The following is a 12,696-nucleotide window of genomic DNA, read 5'->3' as shown; positions in this document are numbered from 1 at the left end:
GCAGAACAAATTAGGTGCCAAAATGAAAATATGTACCAAGTACTATAGAACAGATATAGAAACTTCATTCTACTTTGTACTGATTTAGCTATCTAAACTATGAACTCATTAGGTAACCCATATCCTGTCAATAAATTTAGAAAGAGCACTTTTCTATCCCATGTAAAAACAGGAAGAGTAAAAGGAGGCAATAAAATATTCTCAGTGCCTAAGCCACTTTCTGATTAAGTAACTCAAAATGTATGCTAACTGAATTCATCTTCTCTAGCCTCTTCCATTTGATTTTCAAAGATTCATTTTATTATTTTGAATTATATGTAACACGTGGTTATGTTCATGTGAGTGCAGGTGCCCTCAGACGCCAGAAGGGGATGTAGAGTATCTAGAGTTCTAGGTTGTTGTGAGCCTCCTGACATGGTGCTGGGCTTTGAAGTTTTGTTCTCTATAAGAGCAGCAATTGCTCTTAACTGCTGAGCCACCTCTCCTGCCTCATCCCATTTGATTTCAGTGAACTATCCCCACCAAACAGATTTTGTCAATATTTATACTGTGTCTTAGAGCCTAACTTTTTAAACTACTTAATCGTATGTTATTATTAGATAAAGGCCAAAGTATGCATTTACAAAGAACGGTTAACAAATGTATATAATAATCTTATTTTTCTTTTTTTTTCTTTTTTATGTGTATGAGTGTATTGCCTGCATGTATGTAAGTGCACCCATGTGCAGTGCTTGCAGAGGTCAGAAGAGGACGTTGGATTCCCATGGAACTGAGGTTATGGACGATTGTTAGCCATCATGTGGGTGCTGGGAATCAAACCCAAGTCCTATGCAGGAGCAGCCAGCACTCTTAACCACTGATATCTACCAGCCTCTGCCTCTTGAATACTGGGATTAGCACCTAGCCATTTTTGGAATTAGTTCTTAATCATCTTTATCCCCCGAAATGTAAAAAATACATAAAAATTCAGTAAACACAAATAATATAAAAAAGAAAGACATACAACATAATAAGTAATAAAAATAAATTTTTAAAGAAAATCAGAATTCTTTAAATGTATTTAGATATAATAGCTATCGGTTGAACATGATTTATTTATTAATGCTATATCAAATAGTGTACTAAGTAATTGAATTTAAAAACCAAATAGAAAGTAAAAACTTGGGGCCTGCAGAGATGGCTCAGCGGTTAAGAACACTGGTTGTTCTTGCAGAAGACCCAGGTTCGAATCCCAGCACCCACATGGCAGCTAACAACTGTTCATAACTCCAGTTTCAGGGGATCTGACAGCCTCTTTTGTCCTCCTTGGGCATTGCACGACACAGGTGCATTTACCTATGTGCAGACAGTACACTCACACACATAAAATAATAAGATAAAACATTTTTTAAAAAAGAAAGTAAAAACTTGATATGTGAGCATTAGCCTGCTAGGTCTTTGCCATGTTAAATATGTAATTATCATTGTTTATCAATATCTGTACATTTTGTTGAAAAGACTCTGACAGTAATACTATACTACTACTCTTGAGTTAGAGGCTTTTTTTTTTATTAAACTACCATACAAATACTTTTTATTACTGATATTTCTGGATATAATCAACTCATCCAAGGAATAGCTTTTATGTACAGTTTCAAGAAGGCATAGTTCTCTAAATTTTTTCATCCATAATGTGTAATGTAACGTGTTCCTATTATAGTTAGATAACCCTTTTGTTGTTTTCCCTCCTGATGTGAGGAATATAAAGGCAGATAATTTACAGATCTTGAGAAAGTGAGCTATTAGAAAGAAAAATTGGTGTAAAACTAGAGTGCTTAATTTCTTATCTGTTCTCTGAAGATTAATCTCACCATTGGTATTATTCAGCTGTCAGAAGCCTAAAATACATCACTTAAATGATATTCGTCAGGGGTATTCTTTAGCTTTTTAGTGATTGTAGCCAATTCACTGGAAACTTAGCTTATTTCCCTTTATTCTAAACCAAGTATCTTTCATTTCCTAAAGGACCAGCATAATGATTTTTAGGATATGTGAGCCCTAGAACTAAATGCAAGCAAGGTTCACACCAGTTTAGTTTTCTAGGAAGTTGTTAGACTAATTTTTGAACAAGTTTTTAATGGACTTGTCAGCAAAAGAATGACTTAAGATTGTCATTGAGGCACAATGTCTATGGAAGTTTGAATATGCAACTGATTTATGGTTAACACAAATTTACACTCTTATTTCAGCCAGTGCTGTGTGGGATTAGATCCGGGAGAAGATGCAGAGGAATTTTACAAGGAATTGCTTCCATCAGCTGCCGAAAATTTTCTTGTCTTGGGGCGACAATTGCAAACATGTTTCATCAATGCAATCAAGGCATGTAGTTATTTAGTGTTTTGTGTTCTGTAGCCAACTCATCTAAATTCTTTTTTTTTTTCCTCCCTTTTTCCTGATACAGGGTCTCACTGTATAATCCAGGATTAGTTTTAACCTTTCTCAGGATAAATTTACTACAGTTTTATGATTAGAGGATTGCTCTTGGTCTACTCTTTATATGTAGTCCGTTGGTTTAAATGGAAAGCTGAAAGTGTCAGCTCAGACCTTCTAATATGGAAGAACCTAAACTCTAAACTCTATACCCAGCAGTGGCAGATGATGAAATTGCTGCTAACTTCTCGAGCCTCTTCTTACAGCCTCCTCTTATATGTGCATAGTTAAGTACAAAATTTAACATAAGTTTGTACATCGGTTTTGGAACTTCCTTCTTTATGACTTACTTCTTTCTAGGCTGTTCTAGCTGCCTCAAACTGTTTATTTCTACACATCAGGCTAGTTAAGACTACAGTTTTTGTTTTTTAAATTGACACATAAAATTATACATACTTAAAGGGTGCTTGTAATTTCTTTTTATTTTTTTTTCTTTCTTGTTTTGATCTTTTTGAGATAGGGTTTCCCTGTAGCCCCAACTGGCCTGGAACTCGCTATGTAGACCAGGCTGGCCTTGTACTCACAGAGATCCCCCTGCCTCTGCCCCCCAAGTGCTGGGACTAAAGGCGTGTGCCACCATGCTTGGCTTTTTTTTCTTTTTAAAGAATACTTTTTTTTTTTTGGTCTTTTTGAGACAAGGTCTCTTGGTAGCCCCAGCTGACCTGGAGCTCACTATGTAGACCAGGTTGGCCTCAAACTCACAGAGATCCACCTGCCTCTGCTTCCCAAGTGTTGGGACTACAGGCATGCGCCTCCGCACCTGGCAAAAAATACTTTATTATTTTATGTGTATTGAGTGTATTGCCTGCGTGTATGTAAGTGTACCCGTGTCATGCAATTCCCAAAGATGTCAGAAGGTGGCATCAGCTTCCCCTGGAACTGAACGGCAGACAGTTGTTAGCCACCATATGGGTGCTGGGAATCAAACCTGGGTATTCTGCAAGAGCATCTAGTACTTTTAAGCACTGGGCCATCTCTCCAGCCCCTGTGCTTAGAATGTTTTGATACCTTTATATTTTGTGTAATGTTCAGATCAGGATGAACAAATCCAACTCTTCAAACATTTGTCATCATGTTATATTTTTATGTAGAAAAGATACTGTCTTGCACCTAAGTGATTATCGGGCAAATAAATTAGGTAAGATCTTAGCTGTTTCTTATGAAAAATTCAAGACTATTGTCTTCTTATTTTTAAAAAAATACAGGAGTGGAATTCAGTATGAAATAGAACAGTATGGACAATATGCTTGCCAATATGTTAAGAGTATAGGATACTATTGGCAGAGGATTTAGCTTATTGGTCATAAATTCTATTTCTGGCATCTTGAGGGACATTAGCACTAGATAAATATTTGCATATTTGCTAGATTTAATTCATGTCAGTGAAGCAACATGATCTTTGAAAACTTGTATTAGAGTTCATTCGTTTTCTGTTTGTGTTACAAATTAACATTCAGTCCTTTAAACAAATTACTTTATTTCACTATTACTCATTTTCTTCTCTTTACACGTGATTACAATGATTTCTGTCTCAAAAATAACTCAGGCCATTGTTCAAGCTTTATCTTTGCTTCCACACACTTTAATAATCCTCCTTTGAGTATTAATAATTTCTTTTCGCTCATATATTAGTACCCATAATATAATTAAATATATGTATATTGTTTTATATATATATTATTTGATATAATTGCTATTATACACTCATTATCCGAAATGCTCAGAGCCAGAAGTGGTTTATATTTTGGGGTTTTTCTGATTTAGGAATGTTTCCATAGCCTTTGCTAATTGAACATACCTGAACATACCCTAATCTGAAACTTCAAAATCCAAAATGTTGACACTCAAAAAGTTTTAGATTTCTGATTTGGGATGGTTAGTGAGTAATATATATTTGGTTCTTTTCATTATAAATATAGTTTTGATCATTGCTATTCATACAGCCTTTAATACTTAGTGTTTTGCTTTATTATTAAATTTGCAAAGAAATAAAAATCATCTATTAAGTTCAGCAAATGGAGTAAATCAGCTACAGAAATAGGGCACTTGACCCACAGGATGAAATCAAAATGGAAAAAAAAAGGTCTACAAAAACCACAAGTTTATTATTAGTCCTATCTACTTAGTACTTTCCAAGCAATTTTTTTAAATTTACTTATTATTATTTAGTTTTTTATTTCTTATTTTTATGTGTATGAGTGTATTGCCTGCATGTAGGTAAGCGTACTCATGTCATGCAGTGCCTGCAGAAGTCAGAAGAGGGCATTGGATCCCCTGGAACTGGAACTGTGGACGGTTGTTAGCTGCCATATGGGTGCTGGGAATCGAACCCTGGTCCTCTGCAAGAGTAGCCAGTGGTTTTAACTGCAGAGCCATCTCTCCAGCTGACTTACTTATTTTTATTTTGTGTATGAGTGTTTTGCTTACATGTATGTAAGTACACCTTTGCTGTGAAATACCTGTGGAAGCTAGAAGGGGACATCCCTTGGAACTAGAATTATGAATAGTTGTTGGCTGCTATATGGGTGCTAGGAACCAAACCTGGGTCCTCTGCAAGAGCAGCCAGCGCTCTTAACTGCTGAGCCATCTCTCCAGCCCCATCCAGGCATATTTATGCATTCATTGGTTGATGGACATAGGTGGTTTCATTTTTTCATTCATTTTTTAAAATTTGATGGTATGTAGGCAATAGGATATATATAGGATGTTCTGGTCCAAGCTACAAACAAGTTTGGTTATCTCTCCATCAAAATCAGAAGAGAAAAAAAATGCCTGTTCAAGAACTTTAAAATGATTTACAGACATTTTGTTAGCCTGAGTCAGAAGTTATGAATTAGTGGATGACACCATCTAATGAATGAGCTTTTTAAGGATAGTTTGGACATCTAGAAATACATCTCTCTTTGAGATTGACAAGAATTATGATTCCCTTTCTTGTGTCTTTGGATGAAACTGGAAAAAGGGGTTTACTGGTCTGAGAGGAATTAAGCTGGATAGTTTCAGTGTCAATTTGACACACCTGGGTTGAGGGACCCTCAACTGGGGAATTGCCTTCATTGGACTGGCCTGTGGCCATGTCCATGGGGCACCTTCTTGATTGTTGAGTGATGTGGAAGGGCCCAGCCCACTGTGGATGGTGCCACCCCTGGGCAGGTGGGCCTGTGTTGCATAAGAAAGCAGGCTGAGCAGGAGCCAGGGAAGCAAGTCAGTAAGCAGTGATCCTCCATGGCCAGCTCTGCCTCCAGGTTCCTACCCTGAAGTTCCTAACTTGGGCTCCCTGATGAACTGTGACCTGGGAGATGTAAGACAAGTAACCCTTTCCTCCCCAAGTTGGTAATGGTCAGAGTGTGTTGTCACAGCAATGAAGAAACAAACTAGAACAGGAATCATAATCTATTGTGATATTTTTGTGTGTGTATGATATTTCTTTTGTGTTTCTATAGGAGAGTTTTTGTATTTAAGTTAATACAAATGTGATTTTTACTGTTATCACTTGTGCTGCAGTAGACTCATTCAAGTCATGGACAGGTTTAGTGACCTTACACAGCCTCCATCAGTTTATATGATCAGTAAATGACAAACATTGTCATTGGAATCTGCTTTGTTTCCTGATGTAACTCCTCACTATACTTCCCACAAGAATAGAAGCAAAAAAAAAAAAAAGTCATTTATGTATTGAATGAATATTAATGGAACATTTCCTTTGTATCAGAATTACTGTAGACAGTGATTTATAGTGGGGACTGAAATGACCTGATGTCTGCTCTCATAAAATCATAGAGTAGAAACTGGAACTGAAAATAATAAAAGTCTTGCATCATTACATTTGCATTTGCATTTTGCCATGGTTTTCAGCCCTGGCTGTATATCTAAATAACTCATCTAACTTTATGAAAATGCAGGTGTCTAGACTATAGCTTTGGAAATTCAGATTCAGTACATTTACAGGTATATTTAAAAAGCTCCACAAATCATTTCATTGCATAGCAGGTATTAAGTTCTAGTTATCAATTTATATATTGTGTTTTATCTGGATAACTGCTATGTATAGTAGATAGAATATTAATACACTGAAACCACAGGTTAAGAAACTCAGGATTATAAGTTCAGGTACTTTATAAGTAGTTAAATCCAGAAATTAAGTCCTCTGACTCTTTCAAGAGAGGTCTTTTTCTTTTTCTTTATTTTTTTATATAGACAGAATATACAAAAATAAATTGGGTTTGTCTTTTGTGTTAAGGATGAAGAGAAAGATAACTTATTACATTTTTTCCAAATTCTGACTGATTCTCTCTTCTGGCTATTGGGAGGTCATATTCAACTCATCCAGAATGGTAAGAGAAAAATATTTTAATATAACCAGTAGTCAATATACCACCAACTTTGTAAATATTAAAGGAAATATTGATAAAATATAAATTTCTCTTTTCTGTTTAGTCAATGAGATATCAATTAGTGATTTAACAGTTTGGGAAAATAATTTAATTTTTAAAATTACAGGTAGCATTTTATATCCAGCTTTAGATTTAGGTTGCTAGACTAGATATGATTTAACTCAATCTATGTAAGTAAGGACAAACTTAGAAAATTTACTAAACTTCAAAGTTATTTGATTAAAGATTTATTTTTACATTGAAAAATGTAAATATGTTAATTTTATGTTTTTTTAAGACTAAGAAAGTAATCTTTCCTCATAATCATGGCACAGTTATTCTTTTTATTTTTTAAGACGGTTTTCCTCTAGCCTGAACTCAAAAAGATCCTCCTGCCTCTGCCTCCTGAGTGCTGGGATTAAAGGCATGCACTACTACGCCCAGCTACACAGTTACTCTTTTGAAAAAATTTCATACCGCATAAATGCCACACTGTAAGAATGAGGGTTTCTTTTTGGGTTTTTTTGTTGTTGTTGTTTTTTAATTAGGTAGTGTATTATTTACTCTTCTTTCGCTGTGATACACACCATGACCCAATGTAACTTATAGAAGGAAGAATTTATTGGGCTTGTGGTTGAAGAGGGATAAGAGTCCATCATGATGGGGGAGACATGGCAGGAAGTTAAGCACACACATCTTCAAGCCTGCACAGAAACCAGAGAGAAACTGGAAAATGGGTGAGGCTATATACTCTCAAAGCTCACTGCTAGTGACATGCTTCCTCCAGCTTGGCCATACCCCCCTAAAGATTCCTTGATCTCCCCAAACAGCATCACCAACTGACCAAGTGTTCAAACTTTCATAGGTAGTAACTTGAACTGAATCTTTATTTCTGTTTTTTCCCCTTTAGAATTGTGCATACAACATAGAGTTAAATAGTTCTATAAGTATTGAAAAGCACAGTCCTTAGTGCTATAGCCCATCCCATGACCCATTTTTCTAAAGGCATCTACTTCCAGTTACTATAACTCTTAGTGATTATATCCATATCACTTAGGGACACTCCTAAATAATTTTCTATTTCCTATTATGTAACAAATGTTATAAATTCTCAGTTAAAAAAAAAAACACAAAAAAACTGTTAACCAAAAATATAAAAGTATTTAAGGACTGGATAAAGGAGAGAGAAAGGAAATACTTGAATAATTTTTAAAATATACCATGTTCCATTTTGAAAAGAACTATAACAAAAATGATAGTTTTCCTACGGCTAATAGGAAACCATAATGTAGGTATTAAAAGTATAAAAGCTTGGTGTGGTGGCACACACCTTTAATCCCGGCACTCAGGAAACAGAAGCAGGCAGATCTCTATGAGATCAAAGTCTGCCTGTTCTACATAGCAAGTTGTGGGTCAGCTGAGGCTACAGAGAGAGCCTGTTTCAAAAAGACCAAAAATATGTATATATATATATGTTAAATGATCATAAAACTACTGTGCAAAAAATAAATGTATACATCAAAAATGGAGTTTCTAACAACCCTTTCCCTATAAAGTGACTCACTCCTATGATGAAACCAATGACTATAGGCCAAGGATAGAAAGTATACAAATAGACTAAGTATCCTAAATACCAGATGTAAAGGAGGCAATCAAAGTTTATCAGGATTTTGTAAATGGACTCAGAAGGCAGCATAAAGAGGCTTCTGCTGGAGCAGATAAAATGGCTTAGCAGGATGTTTACTGCCAAACCTGACAACTTGAATTCAATCCCTGGAATCTACAGGTTGAAAGAAGAGAAAAAAAAAAATTAGAGACCTCTGCTAGCCAAATGAAGAAAAATTTGAGCTTTAATAATAATAACTGCAGTGGATTTAATCACACTCAGTTTTACCACCGGAGCCAGCTAGTTAATTGATTCAGTTTGTTTTTAACAATTAAGTGAGGAATCTAACCTTTAGTCTGCCTTACACATAGATGAGGAAATTTTTCTCTGAGTCTTCCAGCTAACAAATTTAAAAGGCATGAAGAATAACATCTATTTGTAACCCCTCATGAATGCAGATGTAGGAATTGATTAGCTATAGCTGACAGCATCTTAAAAAGAGAAAACTAGACACTAAGTGCTTCCTAATGGATTATCATAACACCACAGTTAAAACTTATGTGCCAGAAATTCAGACCTGAGTCATTTCTATCCTCTAATGCCAACTATCAATTTAGAGAAAATTAAAGGAACAAATTACACTTCAGGAATGCAGTTAACAGAACTAGACCATGAGAAGCTCATAGGACACTTTACAGGATTTTATTTTTCTTGTAATTTACAAGGAAAATAAAAAGGATAATCTATAATTTTAAATTTGAAAAATAACCACATTATCTGCCTCTTATTTGAATCTTGATTGAAGCAAACTTAAAAGTTCACCATACACTTAGAACTTGGAACACTTGTCTAATTGTTTGATGAAATTAAGAGGTCAATGGTTATGTTTTATTATTCAGCAGTTATTATTTTCAGGCAATGTTTGTTGAAATATTTATGGATAAAATAATTTGATGTCTTAGATTTGTTTCCAACTGAAATGGAAATGGATGGAAAAACAGAACAAATTTGGTCAAGCTCATTATTGTTAAGATTGATTAGTTTATGGGGACTTATTATCCTATCTGTTTTTTGGTATGTTTGAAAATTTTATTACGAAATAAATAGGTTTGTTTTTATTTAAATGAGTTCTAAGTTAAGTGATGTAGGACTTATTCTACCTAGTACCAAATAGCCTCTATTTTGAAAATCAGGAATTTTGTAAGGCAAACAATATAAAATATAAAATGGAATAATTGTTTAATAAATTAGCATAAATTTTTCCAACAGAGTAAAAGGAAAGGTTATATATGAACTATATGACTTATGATTTTAGTAAATTCCTACTTAATTCCAGAATTACTAATAAACATTTAAGTACATAAAAATGGAAAATACATCTTCTAATTACAGGGTGGTTTTTTTTTTTTTTTCTTTTCATATTTTGTTTTCTTTTTTTACTGTTTTTGTTTTATAAGACTGGGTCTCACTGTAACCCAGGCTAGCTAGCCTTGATCTCACAGAGATCCACCTCCTTCTGCTCCCTGAGTGCTGGGATTAAAGGCATGCACCATCATACCAGGCCCAGGCCCAGGGATTTTTTTTTTTTTAACTACGGAAGTAACAACATAAAAAGCCATAGAACTAGATTTTTTTCTAGGTTGTTAAACATTTGAAAAATGACATACAGTGAAATAATGGACTATACATAGAAATGATGAACAGGAATAATTCAGTGTCGGAAGGAAAGCAAACCTGCTATCTCAGGAAATAGAAAAAGAAAGAATAAAGTTATTTTATGAAAGCTAGAGTGATCACTGCAGAGCCAGCTTACAACATACCTGACATTTTGCTTTAGTTAGTCTTGTGTTCAGTTGATGCAGGGAATAAAAACTGACATTTATGGGGAATGGTTTTTTTCTAGTACATTATGTCTTAGCCCATTGTAAGAGTTATTTATTTCTAGATTCAGAGATGATGAAATAGAAGTTCTGGAAAATTAAACAACTTGCTTAAGTACTCAGTACCACATTTTTATAACTGGCTATTCAAAGCCTAAAAATTATAAACCAATAAAGCATTTATTCAACATTATGATTATTATTTATTCACTGAAATTCATTACCAGAAAAAGGATTTGAGTTTAGGAGATAATTATTTCAACTTAAAAAGAAGTAATAATTCTTTGCCCTGGTATTTATAGTTGTCCCCTTGACTATAACTTTATAAAAATGGATTGCCTATTATTTATGGCCATTTAAAACTGCCTAACTCTTAAAATCTTTTTATAGGGTATAAAAGGCCAGAAAGTTTAGCCCAAATGGCCATGCTTGATTTTCAAAAGACAAAATCTTATTTGCCTTATTACAGAGTCTTTAACCTTTTTTTTTTCTGTGTTCCTTTAGTACTGCAGAGCGACCATTTGTTACACTTACTACAAACTGACAATGTTCAAATAGGATCTATAGTCATGACTCTGCTACAGAATATACTGCAGATCAACAGGTGACTTAATTTACAAAATGGTACTGATTTTTGATTTTTTAATCAGAAGCATTACTAATTTTATTGCGGTTTTGCCAAAATCAGTTGCATATGACTTGTACCTGAAACTTAAGATCTAGGATTATCTCTTAGAAAAAGTTAATATAAAATACTGCAAAAGATTGGAAATTTTTTATCAAATTTATCTCAGAGCTACAAATCTTCAGCCAAATTTCAGGCTTAGAAAAGAGAATTGGTGTGATAGCTAAAGAAAAATATTAGGATCAAGGTCTATCTATGAAAATTGAAAAAAATTGCCAGGTGTGGTGGCACATGTCTTTAATCCCAGCACTCAGGAGGCAGAGGCAGGTGGGTCTCTTGTGAATTCAAGGCCAGCCTGGTCTACATAGTTCTAGGTCAGCCCCACTACAGGGAGACCCTGTCAAAAAGAAAATCTTAAAAAATAAAATTTTTTAAAAAGAAAAAAAAATTAGGATCACAATACAATGTTTAGTCACATTTGTTTAATAAACAACACAGTTGTAGTATATGCTAAAGAATAATATAAAAGAAATATTACATAATTCTTGTGGTCAAAAAGAATATACTTAGTTGAATAATTCATTCCTTAATATATGTTTATTCAGCAGGTATTATGTACCAAATACTGTGTCATTATATTTACAAAATTTATTCACCTATAAATCTTGTCTTCACAGAGCTTACAGTTGAGTAATTTTTATATTAACGCTCAATGAATATTTTTGAGACAAGATCTCCCTGTTCCCCTAGCTGACTTGGAACTCACTATGTAGACCGTGCTGGCTTCAATCTCACAAAGATCTGCCTGGAATTAAAGGTGTAATTCTAATTTTTTTAATACCTTACATTTCAAATAGCATCCACAGATAAGAAATTTATTAGACTTAAATTGACTTCAACCTTTTTAAAAATCTATTCTTCAGAAGACACTTTCAATGGAATAAAAAGGACAATTTATAGACTGGGGGGGGAAATCATTTTAAAGCATATATCTTAGTAAGTGCTTATATTGACAATCTATAAAGAGCTCTACGTTTAATACAAACAACTTGAAATGGACTAAAGGCATAGATGCTTAATGAAAGAAGCTATATGAATGACAAACACATGAAAAGCTTTTTTTTTGGATTTTAGAAAGGAAATGTTTATTGTTGTGTTACAAGGTGATTGTAAACTCCTCTAAAAAAAGCAAAGATGAATTTAAAATATCAATATACATACTCATCTAAAAAGCAAAAGAGAAAAAAACAAAACCCTGCAAAATACAGGGTCCATATCATAAAACATCAATACACAGAGCTTGTATACTGCGAGACTGAATTACAGGCCAAGGATCCTTCAAATATGAATGTTCCTCTGCAATTCATCTGTGCAGCTGAGTGCACATTGGTGGAGCCAAAGACTGTATTAAATTCCACCACAGGCAAGTTTCTTTCCTTGGTCCATTAGAACATGAGGAGGCTCATGTGACATGCACACAACATGTTGAGCAGGCATCTCTCACTTGCTGGTATTGAAAAGCTTTTTATGGAACCATTAATCAGTAAGGAGATAACACTACACACCCATTTAATATGGATAAAATTTAAAATATTAATCCAAATGTTAACAGGGATGTAAATGAGATAGCTCACTTATTCATTGCTGGTGGGAATATAAAATAGTACAGTCACTGTAGAAAATACTTTGGTCATGTCTTAACATGCCAGACATATACCCTACCATATATTTTTAATTTAAAAA

At 34.2% G+C, this 12,696-nt stretch overlaps 1 protein-coding gene across 3 annotated transcripts in view; it reads left to right on the top strand.

Moving 5' to 3' along the window:
- Positions 1 to 12,696, top strand: part of Iqcb1 (IQ motif containing B1) — a 53,299-nt gene that overhangs the window by 1,762 nt on the left and 38,841 nt on the right. For all 3 annotated transcript variants that reach the window (XM_029568223.1, XM_008842923.3, XM_017800567.2), the window contains exons 4-6: positions 2,229 to 2,358; positions 6,710 to 6,803; positions 10,833 to 10,932. In XM_029568223.1, the coding sequence (XP_029424083.1) occupies positions 2,229 to 2,358; positions 6,710 to 6,803; positions 10,833 to 10,932 (324 nt within the window). The remainder of the gene's footprint in view (positions 1 to 2,228; positions 2,359 to 6,709; positions 6,804 to 10,832; positions 10,933 to 12,696) is intronic.

Source organism: Nannospalax galili, unplaced genomic scaffold (assembly GCF_000622305.1).
Source record: "Nannospalax galili isolate Female #2095 unplaced genomic scaffold, S.galili_v1.0 scaffold18, whole genome shotgun sequence".
Classification (NCBI taxonomy): domain Eukaryota; kingdom Metazoa; phylum Chordata; class Mammalia; order Rodentia; family Spalacidae; genus Nannospalax; species Nannospalax galili.
The sequence above is the reverse complement of the archived record's forward strand: the minus strand, read 5'-3'. Positions and strand labels throughout refer to the sequence as shown.